This window comes from Melospiza georgiana, chromosome 2 (genome assembly GCF_028018845.1).
Source record: "Melospiza georgiana isolate bMelGeo1 chromosome 2, bMelGeo1.pri, whole genome shotgun sequence".
NCBI lineage: Eukaryota > Metazoa > Chordata > Aves > Passeriformes > Passerellidae > Melospiza > Melospiza georgiana.
Genome location: NC_080431.1, coordinates 59,561,300 through 59,579,707, shown reverse-complemented (window position 1 = coordinate 59,579,707; position 18,408 = coordinate 59,561,300). Strand labels below are relative to the sequence as shown.

At 37.8% G+C, this 18,408-nt stretch overlaps 1 protein-coding gene across 4 annotated transcripts in view; it reads right to left on the bottom strand.

The window, feature by feature from the left end:
* The window catches only part of N4BP2L2 (NEDD4 binding protein 2 like 2), a 40,002-nt gene continuing 21,594 nt past the window's right edge, over window positions 1-18,408 (bottom strand). For 3 of the 4 annotated variants that reach the window (XM_058045095.1, XM_058045093.1, XM_058045094.1), the window contains exons 8-12: window positions 9,582-11,356; window positions 7,111-7,196; window positions 6,477-6,522; window positions 4,658-4,844; window positions 1-154 (exon numbers count right to left, since the gene is read on the bottom strand). In XM_058045095.1, coding sequence (XP_057901078.1) covers window positions 4,690-4,844; window positions 6,477-6,522; window positions 7,111-7,196; window positions 9,582-11,356 — 2,062 coding nt within the window. In that variant the 3' untranslated portion in view covers window positions 1-154; window positions 4,658-4,689. Of the gene's footprint in view, window positions 155-4,657; window positions 4,845-6,476; window positions 6,523-7,110; window positions 7,197-9,581; window positions 11,357-18,408 lie in introns of those variants that run through there. The other variant, XM_058045097.1, reaches the window with a different exon arrangement.

The following is an 18,408-nucleotide window of genomic DNA, read 5'->3' as shown; positions in this document are numbered from 1 at the left end:
GAGTTTGATACTGGGGGGCAGTGTTGGGGGGAGGTGGCCAAAGATGTATACCAAAAAATCTACAGTGGTTTCTCTCTTCCAGGTTATCCCTCACTTTTAAAATCCTTGGTGGCCAACTGAAGTCCTTCCATGGTGGAATTAAAGCGAGAAGTTTCTGAAATAAAAAAAAAAGAAGAGGATCTGCTGAAGTTCCACAACAGCACAGGCAGCAGAAAGACTTAACAGATAACCCAGCCCTCAGACTGAGAAGAGACTGTCCAATGTTTTTTAAAGTTTCTAATACTCAGCTGTTGGTTATTTTTTTTAAATGTTAAAAAGAAAGGAGAGGAAGCAGTCAATGGAAAGCAAAGGAAAATTAAAAGAATGCAAGGAGAGTGGAAAAGGAAGAAGATAAGAACTTGGATGTCAAAACTAGAGGCAGTAAGGACCTTACCACTTCAAAGCTGAAAAGTAAGGCGTAGAGTAACACAGTGGATATTTTTTCCTCTACACATCACAAACACTATGTAATGAACAGCTGTTCAGCCAATACCACCATTGTACAGCTACATCTCAATTTTTTGTTACAATGTGAATTGTTTCCCCTGTTACATGCACTCAGGATCTAACAGGCTTTCATGTTACAGAGTTAGTGTGAGGCACCTGCACAACCCAATTGTTGCTCTTTCTCGAGAGCTCCAAAAACCCAGCTGTGGGCAGCACTTATTCCCCCAGGAAATTAGACTCTCTGCTTGAATGATTTTTTGAGCCAGATTTTCCTGGTTAGCACTGTAAAATGCAGGTGAGGTTTTCTGGTCATAATTCTGTGCACTTTTTCATGCTTCATTTTGTTTAATATTAGTGGTTAAATATCAAAGGACAGGTAAGTTTTTCACTATTATCTGTGTATCAAAGTAGCAACTGGAAGAAATTTGACGATAGGATGATATTTTCTGTAGCAATACTGGAAGACTTCTTTAGTCTGCTTGGTATCCTTCAGATTAATTTTTTTTCATTTTAGTCAAAAATCAGGCCTGCCTCTCCCAGATATACACTCCTGCTTTTTTGCCCACGTCCTCCTGATCTCATGGCCTCCAGAGCAATTTGTTTCTGACCAAAAACTTTTTGGATGTCTTCATTAGATGTTAGAGCTAAACTGCCTCACTCAGAAGCATCACAGCCATGAAAGGGAAGTGCTTGGAATTGCACAGCCAGGGAAAGGAGGATAACACCGGGATATCAAGAGGTTTGTCCCACCAAAACCACAGCCTTCAAGGCTCTTGTGGAAGAAGTATTCCTGCAGGGAGTTACTGACTGCTGTACTTCAAAAAGAAACATGTCAGCTTCTGCCTTGCAGTAGTCCTGCAGACAAATGCTCGAATAGACACATTTGTATTGCACTGGCATCTGTGAGTCCTGGTCTAAGGAGAACTTCTAGGCACCGAAATAATGCTGTTTTCACTGATCTCAACATTTCTCAAACTGAGAACTCTTGCTTAATCTCCAGAACAAATACTGATGTGCTGCCAATGCTGCAATAAGGAGCTCTCACAAAAGCTTGAGATTAACCCTGTGTTTTCACAGAGGAACACTGTTCACTCTCCCATTGGGATACAAACATCCTTACACAATATGAATACAGCAGCATGTTCATCTGGCTAACAGATTAAGTTGCACTTGGCCAGTAATGCTCAGTTTGCTTTCCAATCTAAAGGGACCAAAATGATCATATTAGCTCTCCCTTGATTTCCTATGATTTTAAAATCTTTCTGTTAGGAATGTCTCAATTTTCCTAATTTTTTATTTCCCCCCTGACATTTGAAGGAATGAAATCCATTTCAACATTTACAGTTGTTCACTCGAGCAGTTTCACAGCCACTCTAGGACATCATTCTTGGCAAGTCAGCTTTAATCAGGAACCAGAGGGGAATTATTTTGTGGTGAGGTAAGACAACCTTATCCCTCAAAGCCAGGGACACCATTGATCAGGAAAACTCACCTGTCTTTTACAATGCCTGCATGCAAACATTGTGGAAGCACTGGAATACTCACGTGGGGTCTGCGTTACCCCATAGCCTGTGCCTGACAGTGAGCATGAGCTGACTGAAAACCCCAAGACATGCTTCTTCCTTTCCACATACTTTTCTTGGTTTAATTCTTTTAACATCCTACTTTTGTAAAAGCTTAAAAGAGTCCTCCACCTGAAGGTTTGGTTGCAGAATACATGGCCCCTGATATCAGAGCTGACTGCTGCCCAGACAAGACACCCTGCACGTCCCCTCCTCCTATCTGCAGCAGCACACCTCATCTGCTCCCTTGCCCCAGCCTTGGCACTGAGCTGGACCTTACAGCAGCTTATCTCAGTGCCTCAGTCCAGCAGGAAAGTATTGATTTGTTTGCTGTGGGCTTAGTGAATTAATGATAGCCTTCGTGTCAGCCAGCAGTTGCTGGAGCTGCTATCTGGAGCAAGGCTGGGAGGAAGGGAACTTCACCCTTTGGGCAGCAGTTACCCTTTGCATCAGCCTGCTCTGAGATGGCAGATCCCAACTCCAGAGTAGCCTAAACCCATCTGACCTCTGGTGTCTCATCCTCTTCCTCCAACAGCCTTCAGGACCTTCCCTGACTCATTTCAAATGCTGAACCTAAACAAAGCAAAGCAAAAAACCCCAACATAAAACTCCAGCTGTATCTCCCCATTCCACCATAGATATCAATGGCCAAGCCCTGCAGAGACAGTGCATGGGCCTTTTTGTAAGCCAAACACTGATGGGGAGTCTTCTTTTGTGGCAAAGTCTGCATTTCTCTCATTCTATATTCCAGAGAACTAACACAAGCTGACACAGTAGAGTGTTAGACTGCAAGACAGCATAACAAACTGGGGTTTCCTGGCAGCACACAGTGGCTGGGTGACAAACACGCAGGGCTCTGGGTCATTTCTGCTGTGCTCATGACAAGCAGGAGAGGAAGACTGAAACAATTTTGTGAGTAGCAGAGCAGACAGACAAAGGTACCGACAATAAGGCAGGATAATCTGCTAGCATGTATCTTCTTTCTTGAAGCACAAAAGGAAGAAGTTTCATATTTCACCATTTTCTCCCAGGAAGTGAACATAGCTCTTCACAGCTGTTTCTTTAGCATATAAATATTTAATCAATAGCCTGGACATTTCTGGATAATAGCTTAGGACACAAGCCCACACAGACATCCAGTCAGGATTGTAAGCCAAAATCCTGCCTCTAGAGTGTTTGTATTGCAATATTATAAATAAGTAACTTCTAAAAATTGGTAACAGGTGTAGACCTAAGTATTTTGTGCAAATATTTTTTATTTGCTTGCCCAATATTGTAGAATCTGATTATTTAAGAGGAAAATACTGCTACCAGATGTTCTTGATGTTATTAATGATCTGTGCTGAGAGCATCCTGCAAGACCAGTGCTTTCTGGGCCACATGGTACACAGAAATCTCCTTTATCTTCCTGCATTGGTAGCTGGTACCAGCTAATCAGCCTGCAATGTCATTTTTGTCATCAATGACATATAGCCAAATTAAACCCCATCCAAGAGGTTTGAATTCCAACCCAAAGTATTCAACTACTTCCCCTGAGACATGAACATCCACTGTGAAAACTTCTGTGTTTATAATAGCTGCAACACAGTGCACACCCACCTCCTTGACCCGTTCCTGCCATCAACTGGAGGCATGGTCAGGTCAGACACAGGGCACCAGGTGACAAAGACCCCCTGACCACACCCCATGTGGATGATATTCCAGCAGTCCTGAGATGTCTAGATGGGAACAATTTAAGCCTCAGGATGTGGAATCTTTTAATGGCTCAGTTTGCTCATGGTGCAGGTTACTCTATTCCCATGTACCTCAGTTTATTTGTTTAAAAACTACAGATTAATTCATTTTCCATTTTGGAAAGAACAACTGATGGCAAACGATAGAGAAGTTAAGCTAGCATTTTCGTGCTGGAACCCATAATCCTTCCTTTTTATCTCAATCTTCCCAGAATATCTCTCATAAACAAACGAAAGAAACTTTGCCAAGTTACCAAAGGGTTCAAAAATTCATGAGACAAGCAAGAACACGATAGCACACTTTGTCACACCAAATGAAAACATTAATGAAAATTTAACACTTCAATATACCAAGTCTTACTGTGACCTCTTCCTACTGTTTCTCCACTGAAAAGCAGAACTGCCACTTCTTCATAATTTGGTGAAATACTTTTTTATTATTCATAGAGTTCTTTTCATAATAAGACCCTTAATGGAGCCAGCACTGCTCTCCATGCTGAAAAGACAAGGAAAGCGGGACTGTGATGACTCACAACAGATTGCCACAGAAACCAAAATGGGAATAAATTCCGCCTCCTAGGCATCCTACCCTGCTGCTTTCACTTCACCACACATGCTTTAGATTTCAGAGGAAAAAATGAAAGCATATGGCTTTAATAACAAAATACTGCCTTCTCTTTTCCCCATCCAGGCCTGAAAGAAACAAAATCTGAACAACCCTCAACCCTAACTTGGTTAAAACCCAAGTGAATTGGAGGATACTAAATGCACCTTAAAAATTATAACAAACAATATTCTTTAGATGTTTGGTCAAATATAATAAAAAGATACTTGGTAAAGATAAAAGAGTAAAATATTCACAAGGTGACTGATTACCTGTTTGTTCATGCAGAATTTAAGACAATCACTCATGACTGATGAAATGCAGCTTCCAGACAGCCAGTGCAGGTTATGGTGTTCTCCTCTATCACATCTTGATATAACTCCATGTCTGATAGTGTTTCAGAAGAGTCTTTATTCTCTTGGGGATTTTTATTTAGATCTTCAAGATTAATAATATCATCTAAAAAATAAAGAAATTACAAACTGCAGCCAAAACTACCTGAAATTACCTTACATAATCTCTCATTTCTGTTGTGTCAAGATAGAGTATTTCTAGAACAAGCTTTTATTTTACCAGAATCCTCATGATTTTTGCATCCTAAATGCCTTATAAAATAAGTTTAATCTTTCTGTTTTGTCTCTCATACAGGGTGGGGAGTGAGAGAAAACACCCATGCATGTGTGTGTCTATTCCCACTCTTACACTGCTTCTCCAGAAACAGCCTTTCTCCTAAAATAGAGAAACTTCTCTCCTCTTTCAGACAGCAAATTCTACCAGCTTTCAGGGAACTACTGTTGTGTATTTTTAAACCTGTTAGAGAACCTGTGAAATTGTAGTGCATTAATAGGGAAATCATGGAAAAAGACAACGAGCACCCTTATCCCATAACTTCCACACTGCAGGAATTAATGTGTGCGTAAGTCCAGAGCTTCATTTGAACCCTGATATCTCTTCCTGCCCAGGTGTGTGACCTCAAGTGCTGTTTGACAGCAGCTGACCATGAGCCTGCTGTGCCCAGGTGGCCAAGAAGGCCAATGGCATCCTGGCCTGTATCAGCAGTGGTGTGGCCAGCAGGACCAGGGCAGTGATTGTGCCCCTGTAGTTGGCACTGGTGAGGCCACACCTCAAGTTCTGGGTTCAGTTTTGGGTCCCTCACTATCAAAAGACTCTGGGGTGCTGGAACATGTCCAGAGAAAGGCAGTTTAGCTGGGGAAGGGTCTAGAGCACAAGTCTGATGAGGAGCAGCTGAGGGAGCTGGGGGTGTTGTTTAGCCTGGAGAAAAGAAGACTTAGAGGGGACCTTATTGCTCTCAACAGCTGCCTAAAAGGAGGGTGTAGCCAGGTGGGCGTTGGTCGCTTTTCCCAGATAACAAATGCCAGGACAAGAAGAAATGGTCTTAAGTTTCACTGGGGAGGTTTAGATTGGATATTGGGAAAAATTTTTTCACTGAAAGAGCGGCTGGGCATTGGAACATGGTGCCCAGGAAGTAGTGAAATCATCATCTCCCAAAGTGTTTAAAAAAAAAAAAAAAGAAAAAAAAAAGTAGATGTGGCATTGAGGGAAAGACTTGGGCAGTGCTGGGATAATGGTTGGGTCAATGACCTTATAGGTCTTTTCCAACCTAAATAATTCCATGGTTCTATTATTTGTTATTATGCTGCCAACTTTTAGTGTTAATGAAGTTTAATTAACTTGAAGATCCTCAACCTTTCAGGGAAGTAAAGTCTCAAGAAAGACTATACAATGCTAAATACCACTATATCTAGAATGGAAAAACTTGAGCTAATTAGTGGAATATTTCAATGTAGGAAACTTTATAAGGCAATTTTAGCACTTAGATGAGGAAAAATTAAGTGATGACAGCAACCATAGCTCTGTGGACTATGGACACGATCAACGGCAGCATAAATTCACTTATCACATCATTGTGCTTTTGCACAAAGAGGAGTATTGTTTTGTTACCAACTATAGGAGTATTTTGTTACCAACTATATACCACTAGTTGGTAACAAAAACCAATTAGCCATAATACCCCTCCTAATAAGAAGAATTTTATACAGTTTTTGTATCACAGAAACTGTACTGACTTACCTGTCAAGCCATCTTCATTCTGCAATCCATTTGGTTTCTGTTTTTCCTAAAATAGATAACATTAGTCCAGCAAAAAGAAGGTATGTAACAAGAGATGTTATTTTGGGCAAGAACAAAGTCCATGCTCTATTTTATATTAACTAGTTCATTGTAATCAGGATTTTCCTGATTTCCACTACTGGACAAGGAAAAAAAGTAATTTATAAGTTAACACTTTCCCAGCTAGACAAAGAGAATTAATTTGCCCAAAGTCACGCAGAATGACTTCTCTGCTGCAGCTCTAACAGAGGTGATGGAGGATGAGATCTGCTCAGATGATGAGAGAAAACTATAAGACAAAAAAGATCTGAATGATGGTAGCTTGTACTTAATGAACATAGGTCAGGTCAAGACACAGATACCAAAGTTTTTTCACCCTTTTTTAACTAGGAGTTGTGCACTCTTCTGAAGTTGATCTTTTAAAATCTGAATCCTATCATGCCAATGAGCTGGTTTTTGAAATACTCAGAGGAGAACAAAAATCATCTGCCTCCTCATTGTGGATATTAAAGCAAATTTACTAATAAAGAACTGAAGAATTCCCCTTTGCACCTGAAATATTGGAAAGCCTTCCAAAATCCCCTAAAATTCATACCTCCACAGAGGTCTTCCACAGTAAATAGATCATCTTTGAAACTTTCCAGTCAAGGGGAACTACATAATCATCTGGCAACAAGGATTCTGCAGAAGAAAATATTTTTTGCAGTTCAGTGTTCAGATCTCTCCACAGCCAAAATACATCACTGAATTAAGATTTTTGCACATGTTATTTATATTTTTTTTTTTCAAGCAGGTATTTAAATGAGCCAGCAGCAAAATCAGAATTTAGAATTTCTGGAATCTAAGGCCAGTGCACAAGAGGGGAAAGAGAGGGAAAGAGATTTGGGTTTAGTTTCTTTATTTAGACAAAGACTTTCCTACCATACTTTCGTTTCCCCCACATACTCCCCTAAAAATAGGCACACACAAGAAAAACAAAGCTTTCAGCCATTAAATTAAATTCAACTTAATTAACAACTTTTAAAATTTAAAATGCTTGATTATAAGAATTTTTGCACTATTAGTAGAGAAGGTGTTTCCTAAAATGTTTTAACTCTAACACTCTTTAAGAAGCTGAAAAGAGGTTATTCATAGGAAAACTGTCTGAAATATATTCTACACTTATATAAGGATCATACAAGCAAGAAATGCAATTAAATCTTCCATTTATAAATAACTAAAGACATTCATTTACCAAAAACCTCCCTTCCAAAATAATTTCAATAAAGCTTGACTGTAATTCCAAGTGTTGTAAAATAATACAACTCAAATGTGTGCATCCATAAATAGTTGCCTGTCAATGTACTGTATGCCATAAAAAAAAAAAAAAAAAAAAAAGCAGGATAATTTTTGGAATTGTAGGATAATAATAACAAAGGAGAATGTGGCCAGCCAGGCACAATTCCGGTGGGAAAACCCCAGCAGTCAGCAGTCACAAGCTGGCAGAGCTTCAGAGAGATATTGGGGTAGATTTGTATTTCTTGAAGGTTATTTCCCAAGGAAACTCACCTAGACTCCAGAGAATGTCACCTGTTACTGACTCAGAGGAGGACATTTGGTTCATTAAGCTACTGAGTGTTTCTGAATGCCTGGTTATTCTTTTTCTTTCTTGGAAGATGCCTGTTTTCAAGTCATGGCCAACTCCCTCTAACATTATAAAATTTAAGATCACAAATATGAAGATTCATCAAGTTTGGAGAAGAAAAATGTTTTATATGCAACAGTTGAGGACATCAACAGTACTTCTTTGCTTACTTTCAGCTCTATATGGCAAATTCTTTGGTGTGTGGTGCCAGATTTAGGTAAAGCAGTCCTTTATGTCCCCCTTTAGGGACCTAAGGTGAAGTAATGCTTCCTATGATTTGCATCATTGTTCTGGCAGATGGCATTGCCATGGACTTTTAAAAAGCAACAAAGAATCCTGAGGTCAGTTGGAGCAGATAAATGACATAAGCTACTCCTCAGCTGTCAGATTAAAATTTTCATATGAAAATTCATGCTTAACTTTAAATTCTATTGAAACAAACAAATGTAAAGGTATACTGAAAAGCTGGCCTATGTTTTTTAATCCCAATTGTTGGCTAAATGAAAGTTAAAGTTTCTCCACTAAATTTGGACTCAAGAAGCTGAAAAACATTATGCACAGGGAATATGTCTCTTTCAGCAGATGTTCTAGGGTGACTTCCAAACAAAACTCTCTTGTTTTCACTGGTTACAGCTCTGTGGGATTACATTAGCCTGCAGTATACAGGCTGGGAAATGGTGGCTGGCACACTCAATTCCTTTGAGGATTGCTCGTCTTTTACCTGTATTAAACTGAAAGTACAAAAATAAGATATCTGGAGCTCTGGAAGGCAAGTACACAACACCAGGACACTTATTAATAAGGCACACTTAAAAAGAAGACATTCACTTTCAGAAGACATCTTGTAAGCCTGATATTGAATTTCAAAACAAATTGGATTTTGGGAAAGTTTTTCAACAGCATCTAAGCCACGCAAGAGCGTATGAAAACTCTATTAAAATAAAAAAGAATGTTATTATCTGGAATATAAAACCAAACATGCAGCCTTTAAGTGCACACATTTTGTACCACATTTTCATTTAGTTCCATAATCATCACAGTAAAGTCTTACTCAGTAGGATGTATTCAAACATCATTTAGTTCTGTAATCAATACAGAATAGTCTTACTACGATATATTAAAAATTGAGCAAGCATTTCATGTTTGGATTTAAAGTTAGTCAATTTTTGTTACTAAAAAGACTGCAAATACAAGGCCAAACCAAAAGCCCCTTTGACAGAGATGGAGGATTTTAGGTACAAACTAAAAACTCACCAAAATAGCAGTGATTTGTTTCAACAGCATTAATATTTAACTAAAAACTGCAATAAAAATGAGTTTCTAACCATAGTATTTTCATTTGTTTTTTGGTTTGGAGGGAGTGCTTTGTTTTTTGTTCGTGGTTTTGAGGAGATTGTGGGTTTTTTTTGTTTTACATAGGAGTAGTAAGAAAAGCATTATACCCAGTGGAAGACCTGGAGAACCAAAGAGCTGCACAAGTTGAAAAGCAAATCCTAATGATAAGGGAAGTCCCAGAAAACTGCATTTCACATCTGCATCTTGATAATCTTCAAGCTGTGATGTCTTTGCTGGCTCAGAGTCATCTGCTCCATTTGCATTTTCACTGCAGCTTGCCATTGTAGTAGAATCTTCTAGATACTCAGAAACAACTTTAACAGAAGACAAATTATCTGGTTGGCCATTTGTAACCTCTGAAGAAACATGTTCACCCTCGTCCTCTTTTTTATTAACTACTTGTTGTGGCTGAAGAGTAGTAGCTTGCTCCTCCTTTGTTTTGGAATCGACACAAACCCTGCAGGCATATTTTGATATAGGAGAGCATGGTCCTGAATGAGTGTAAGAAATATTATATACCAGAGCATCTGCATCTGGAGTGGATGAGGAATATTCCTGCAATGCATGGTCCTGTTCATGTGCTTCTCCACAGTTCTTGCTTAGAAAGTAATTTTGCCTCGCTTCTAAAACACTGTTTTGGGGAATATCTTCTCTTACTAAGATGTCCTTCCCTTCCTCTGTATGAGCAAAGATCTGTCTTGGTAGGTTAAACTTTGGTGCTAAGTTGACAATTCTTCTGTATCTCTTCCTCTTCAGTGTAATTGGTGTAGCATCATTTATTGGCACATTTACTTCACTTGAACCCTGCATGAAGGCAGCCCTGGCTTCCACTAGGGAATCAAAGTGCATTTTACCAGTTGGAGACACAGACAGACCATTGCTTATTACATTGCCAACTTCCTCAGTTTCTGTTTCAAGATGGTTTTCCTTTACCAATCCCTCATTTGACTGATAGCAGTTTAGCTCTGCTGAACTGTTCATGTGAGTCTGTTCAGGTTTCCTCACTTTTTGAGATTTTTGTTCACTTACACATTTATCCTCAGAGCGAGGAGAGAGAGAAACTTGAGCATTGAAGCCCATCTGCAACTTCTCAGTAGATAAATTAATTGAAAAAAAAGCCCAGGCATTGGAGGTGGTTTCTTCTGCTTTTAAAAATGGACAGTTGCCCTCTGTGTTATCAGTCACATTATTAAGTATATTTGAACTGCAATACTGAGAGATTTCTTTTTCTTCTCTGTTTAAACTTAGGCCCTTGGCTTCCAAGTCAGGTTCACATGTAATTTGGCATGATCCCAGTTTGTTTTCTGTGCTCAACAATGTCATATCATAGTCTTCAGAAATGCCTTCTGTTTTCTGGACAGAATTTTTATCATTGCTTATTGTTAGGAAACTGCAGAGGTTGTCTTTCTGCCTCTGCTTTGCTTCCTTGTCATCTAATGCATTTTTGGTTAGGTTTTCAGTACAAAAAGGTTTTACATCTCTTAAAAGCAAACTGTCACTTTCTACAGGCAATTCATTTTTCCATGCACTATTTGACATCACTGAGACCTCAGGCACAGCAACCAGAAAACTCTCTCTTGAAACCCCTGAATCTTCTTTTAGGCTTTCATCACTACTCTTAGGCTGCTCTTCATAAACTGTTACCGGATCCTCCGGGCCTTTGCTGAATGTACACATTGATTTTTTGTTTTCTTCTTCCAAGTCATCCTCTTCACTTTCTGATCCGTCATGGTCACCTGGAATTGGATGATGAGCTACTCCACATAACATTTTCTTCGTAATTTCTGTGCGATTACTTTTCATTGTTTTGTTTCTTTTTCTCTTTTTCTTCTGCTTTGCTTTTATTAACAGGAATCCAGGGTTCTTGCTTAAAATTTTCTCCCTATATGAAAACAAAGAAGATCAAATGTAAAACCCCAAACAAATAAAAAAATCAAGTCCCCACTAAGTTAGAGCAATAATGTATTCATGGTGATCAATTTGAAGAATAGGTACTTTATGTTACTATAACGATCAAACACAGACTATCTGCATTTTTCAGTTGATAATATCTCAGACAACACCTTCTATTGGTTAAACAAGTGCTAATCAATACAATTCAGGACAATCCTGAACATTTAAATCCATTTAAGTAAACCCAGGTGCCATCTCAATAACTTTGCTTTACAAAAAGTATCACAAATCATCGTTAGACCATACATTGTGTTTCTAGATGCCTTTCTAGCATGATGTTTGAATAATAGATCCTGAAAAGCTGGTGCTATTCTGAAATTTCAGTAAATGCTGTGAGGAGCTGGCTGAAAGTAATGAGGTAGAGGACAATGTCATCCATTAAGATCAAATACTCAAATTCAAAACATACTAACCAAAATTCAAACAATGCAAAGTCACGGTGACTACGGCAACTCTGATACTTACTGTTCAGTATATTAAGTCTTGAATCATAAATATTTGGAAGAAATATTTCATACTTTATTACCAACAAAATAATACACTGTGGAAAAATTAAGATGCTGTAGGAAAAATGACATGTTTACAGTTAATTTTGTAGCTCTTTTCAGAAGTCTTATTTATTTTGTCTGCATTTCTCATGAAATGTAACAGAAAGCAGCTCTGACTTCTCTGAAATCTTGACTTTGGCCCATCAGCCAGCTAACCCTGAAATGAAAACTTGTAAGAAAAACCCAGTCTAGGATTCCATCCAGGAACCTAACATCTCCCTTTTCAATTGTTCAGAGATATTAAGTTTTTAGAGCTAAATTTGATTGATAAATCTTTGTACTAAAGACATATTCCTTTTCTGTAATTCTTCACTTTTCTGGAAGTCTTTGTTTGTGATGGTACTTCGCACAATACACTAAGGCAAAGCAGCAGCTAGAATTATAGGGCAAAATTAGTTGAATTTTGGAAATGTGTATGTAAAATTACCTGCTTTATTAAGTGCTGTATTCTGAAATTCTTGAGAGAAACAATACAAAACAAAACATAAAAGGGTAACTGTCAATGTAGAGGGAAAGATGATCACTAGGAGGCAGACTGGGAATTAATGGGAATCCTATGGGAATCTATCCTTTTCCATTATTCATTCTTAAATTTATTCATTGTTAGTCTCTAAGTTCTTCTTTAATTTGAACTCTACAAAGCAAACCCTCCTAATTCTCTGAGTGCAAAGGACAGCAGCAGCCTTCTCAGCATAGCAATGAAATTTGTTGACTGCAACAGGATTCGAAAGTCTTGGTGCCTTGGTGCCTTGATATCACTGCAAGGGGCACTACAGATCTCCATAGTGGTCTTGTTGGAAAGCACATGAAATTTATTTCCTTATAATAGCATCCAGATAAGAAATCCTACTAAGAAATGGATTTTCTTCAACTGTTGGCATTGAAGTCCAAATGGTGCTTTCCTCCAAGTAATGAAAATTGACTTCTCCTTTTCCAGATGTGTATTTTTAATACAGTGCCCTATGGTTTACATGGGAATGTCCACACCATGTTGAATTCTGTTCACAATACACTCCATAGTCAGCAACATGCCTCCTATCTCTCCAGAACGAGAAACATAGGATGCCAAAGTTTTGGGGTTGAAGAGATCTTATTTGTCAACTGAAATAAATGATATTAAAATGAAGTACCTGCAATAGTAGCTGGAGAGATTACTTTCTTACATATAGCCCACACATGCAGAAATCATATACTAATCCAAGATTATATCTTAAATTTTGATATTAATTTTCTTCTTTAGTGAAGAAATTTCATAACTTGAAACTGGTTTTAGACAAGGAAATTCTCTGGAGTTTTCATAAACCCCCTTACCAGTGAAATAGAAAATAATCTCCCAGTTTTAACTGTTTTTAATGTAGTGGGGAATAAAAAATCAGATCTCTGCATCAATTCCAAGAAGGATTTATTGTTGTACCTAAAAGCCCTTGTGCTGCCAGAACAACTGCAGAAATGACAACTAAATTATCCATATCAGCACTGACACAGGTAAGGAATGAACTTCTCCAGCCTTGATATTATTGTAGATAAACTTTTCTTACCACTTACTTCTTCCAGATGTGAATTTGCACTGCTGTTGCTGGAAATGAACTTCCCTAATACTGGTGCAAGCATGTTTCTGATGTCTATGCCCAGACACATCTGACAACACTTTCAGGACAATGCTGACAGAAACTTTCTTGGGCTGGGATGTTGCATCAGAATTGCAGAAATGAGAGAAAAAGTCTTAAAGGTCTGCGCACTTTCTTAGTCTCCTTACTATTAATTCTGAATGAGGATGGAAAATCACACTGAATGGGATTCACTTTAGAATGCAAGAACAGAAAAAAAACCACATCCACCAAATAATGGGAAAAGAATCCCCTGGATGGTCCAGAAAAACTATCAGCTATTACTGCATTGAAATTATTGCATGTCAAAATAATAACAAATACAAATGTTGATCCAGGATGATGATTTAGCACACCTGGATATAATCATGAATAGTGACATTCAACAGTTAATCATAAATACAATTATGTAATTTTTGTGCTTTGGAAATATGGAGGTTTTATAACAGTTCAAGGAAATTATTTTTATAAAGATATGAATTTCCTAAAGAAAGGACTAAAGCAACAAGGAAAGTGATGAACTACTAAGTGTAGAATAATAAAATGTAGAATAATAAAATACTTAATGGTTCTGGATAACTTTTGTTTTTCAATTGATTCTAACAAAACACTTCCCCAAGGAAATATTCTAATGCTCTGTGATGGCATAGCTAAAATTTCCTGCTTAGGATATAACCCCATATCATGTAAAGTTTTTGCATTCAATTAAGCTAGTTGTCTACTAGTTTTCATAACATTAACTTTGTTCCTCCTCTTTTAGTCCACCTACACACCTTTTGAAAGTTTCTTTTACTGTAAAACCATATGGCACACAACCACTGAGAAAATGCAAGAACCAGCATGGAGACAGACTTCTCTTTTTTAGAGACATTTGCTAGTGAGCTGCTATCAAAGGCACACAACACATACAAAAGGAAAAGAAAAAAGGTGCAATTTCAGCTGGTATTTAAATTTTGCTACATATTATGTATTTAGAAACCTGGTTAGTAATAAAAAGACCTGAAAAAATATAATGGTATCTTCGTTGAAGAAGGAATTCCCCTTCTGTAACACTTTTAAATTTCTCAGCCTACTCTTTAGTCAATACTAAATGCTTTTTGCCATAACTCTGTTACACGTGACTTTAACACTGCATCCTACTGCTCAAAGTAGCATTGACCAGGTTGATTGAGAGCCAGTGTTCAGACAACACTTTCAACTGGAGAAACAAATGCACTTTCACTGAAGTAGAACATACTAACTAATTAATCTAGAGCAGTTGGTCACATTTTGCTGAAAAATGGCAAAACCAAAAGAATTACTTATTTGCAATTGTACAGACTTCACCTCCAGCATGCATCTAAGCTGATGTCTGCTTGATATAGAAAAATGCCTGCAGTAATGAATTATAGAGTCATTTAGGTTGGAAAAAGTCTCTGAGATCATTGAGTCCAACCATTAATTCAGCACTACCAAGCCCATCACTAAACCATGTCCCCAGGTGCCACATTTACATGTCTATTAAATACCCCTAGGGATGGTGACTCCACCATTTCCCTGGGCAGCCAGTTCAGTGCTTTTCAACCAGTAATGTTTCCTAATCATCAGGGAAACTGGAGATAAATTTAAAATCCAATTCTGAATGACATTTAGCAATGAGGTACAGAGTCTTTCAGAAATATATGCCATCATTAATCTCCAAAGTCTCTGGACTGTGTTTTCAACATAAAAATTACAGCAGAGCAACTTGCCTAAGATGGCATTTACTGAGATACACTTCACTTTCCCCATCTGGTAAGTCCAAGTACATTCTTAAATTCCTCGTGACCTAATTTTACTTCAGAAACAACTAAAAATTGAAGTTATAATTTTGGAATGAAAAAATAAAAAGCCAAGGTACCAGCCTTTTTGTTATATATCTTGCCTTTAGCACTGAAATGAGTGATAAAGATCTAGTTCTGCAAAACCAAATGGAAAATTGGGTTGTATTATCATGTGATCAAGCACCTGGAAAAAACCACAAAACTTGCCAGCATTACTGGGTTTCCTGGAAACTGAAATTCCATTAGACATCTGAGATTCAACTTAGCACTTTGCTGCTGAAGAAAGAGTCTTTGTCACCCTTGCCTGCTTTGCTCCAGATGATGCCCTTGTACTTCCACTATGACCTTTTGCTGGCTCTACCACTCTCCTTGCAGGTGGATTCACCTGCCTTGACCCTGCATCAAAAGAAAAGAAGTACATACTTTGTTGTTATGCTCATTTAACTCTCCAAAGCACAGAGGAAAAAAGTGTCTGGCTAAGACAAAGAAGTGGTTGGTGGGAACACGTGAGTACCTCCAGCAGCAACATGTCAGGTTGCCTCACAGCAAGGAAATTCACTACAAATTTCTTGTAAGAAATGTTTACACATTAGTGTTGCAAATTAATTCTCTCTGCCCCAAATCAGCAAATATCCCACTAACTGAATTAAATCAGTAACTCAGTATTTATTATTCCTTTGTCTCTCAACAGCTTTGCCAGTGGTGGTGAGATTTAAGTACCTTTATAAAATAAACTAATCACAATGCTCAAAGAGCTGGTCCAATTTTTATACAGGAATGATGTATATACAGTTCTGTGTAATGTATAATCAGTCAGACTGCTGCCCTGTTATAGTCCAGACACAAAAGACCTTGATCTAGAGAGTACACAGAGAATAGCATGCAATTGGTCTGATTAAAGCATGCCTTTAGAAGCTGTTCATTTAATCAAATATATGGCAAAAACCTTAGAAAGCACTTTGCTTTCTAAGGTTAAAAACCCAAAAAACCCACCCACCAAAACCCCCACATTCCTGAGGTAACAGCAATTCAGTTTCAAATGACAGTCTGTTCACTCTATAGAAATTTCAGGTGAGATGACTTTACTGATTTTTGTCCTGCCTAGTTCATAAAAGTCATGAATGTCTTATGATTTAAATGTCCTAATTTGGTTCCTTAGTCATAGTCTATGCTGATCAAGATTAGAGAAATCAATCCTGAATATACTGTTTAAAACATGTTTATGTACTGAATATACAAGTGCCTACTATGAAACACCTACTTTCTGAAGAAGTGAAAAACAAGCTATTTCAACCTCTTCTAGATGCCATAAATATCTCACCTGACACAATTCGAAACTGAGAAGAGAAACAAAACAACTCCCTCAAAAATACATGGACTGATGGATGCCAACAGATGGAGAAGAGGTGCCATTTTTTTCTTCGACTGAATTTTTCTGCACTGTTAAGTATGACTTGGTGTTAAAAAGCAGGTTAAGGTGAAAAAAAAGGACAAGAAGAAACACTCCAAGTGATCTAATTATATCTTAAGGGGAATGCTTACAATGCAGAGAAAGAACCCTGCAGTTTCACCATCAGCCTTTCCCCCATGAAGGCTCAGAGGATCAGTTCCAAGTTCTGGCCACATTTAGTCCTTTGAAGGGAACATGATGGGCACCAATGACAATGTTATGCACTGCAAATACAGTACCAATCATCTTGTCATGCACTCACTCTAAAGTTACTGTTCCAATAAATAAATAAATATTTTAACCAGAAAATAAAAAGACCCACACCCTGTGATACATCATCCTAGCACCTGAACACAAATGACAGGCATTGTAACAGGATGTAAAGATAAGCAAGTACAACAAAAGGGTTTTAAAATTAAAAATGAGATTTACAGGGGGAAGTATTGACCTTTCTTACCAATGCACATTCACACCAAAAACAAATGTAAAATGAATTTTGAGATGAGACACAAGCAGAATCAAGTTGAAGAAAAATATGGTTGGGAGACTAAGGAAGCAATAGGGGCATAATGAGAGCAGATTTAAATATCTGGAGCTAAGTAATAAACTATTCCCTGTTAGGAACTTTCAATGAAAGATAACAGATTTTAGCTGTATTTAAAGTAACTTTAATTAGCAAAATTATAGCAAAGACCTAACTATCCACCAAAGCACAGACTGTAATTCTGGAACAAAAGCATGAGTTTTACAAACACAAGACAATACTGCAAAATTAAGGAGAAAAAAACCCATGAGGACAAACACGCTGTATGACACAAAATACTACTTTTAACAAAACAAGAAAAAAATTCAAATAGCTTAGGGGGTGGGGTACTATATGCTCAGCATTTAAATCAGCAAGGGACTGGAAGTATTGAAAAAGTTAGAGAATAAGGTGTAGCTCTCCACACAAGTTTATAATGAAGGGAAGAAAAGGGAAGGAGGAGATGGATCCAGAGTTATGAAGACAACTGCACTAAAAACCACACAGGACTCAGATGAGAAAAAAGCAGTTAAAGAATAAACAAATAAGGGGAAGGGGGGAGTTACAACAGGAAAACAGTAAAAGAAAACAGTATCAGCAAATATTAAGTAACCAGCCTCTAACCTAGGTTATAGCAACATTAAAATTCAAATACTTGTAACTGCAGACAATGTTGCTATTCAGAACATCTGTTCCACTTGTTGCACTCATTCTGTGCATCTCAAATGCTCTACGAAATACTAAGAAACCACAGAGCAGTCAGTTAAAATGCACATTCTGTGGACATTACACCTTTTCCAACAAATCTCCATATTTCGTCATGCTACTATCCAGATTTTACTATTTCTGCATACTACACTTTGGTATTCACTTATTTTCCTTTTCAAATATCTTTTACCAAAGGGCTAGAGATATACAAAAGACATGATGAATTAGCCCCTTAAAGATGATTACTTTTTAAAAAACAGCCCTGTATTATTCCTAGAGTTGGGGATGAATAGGTGCAGAAAACTGTCTTTCAATTCTGTAATTTAGTGAGCATCAACAGAAA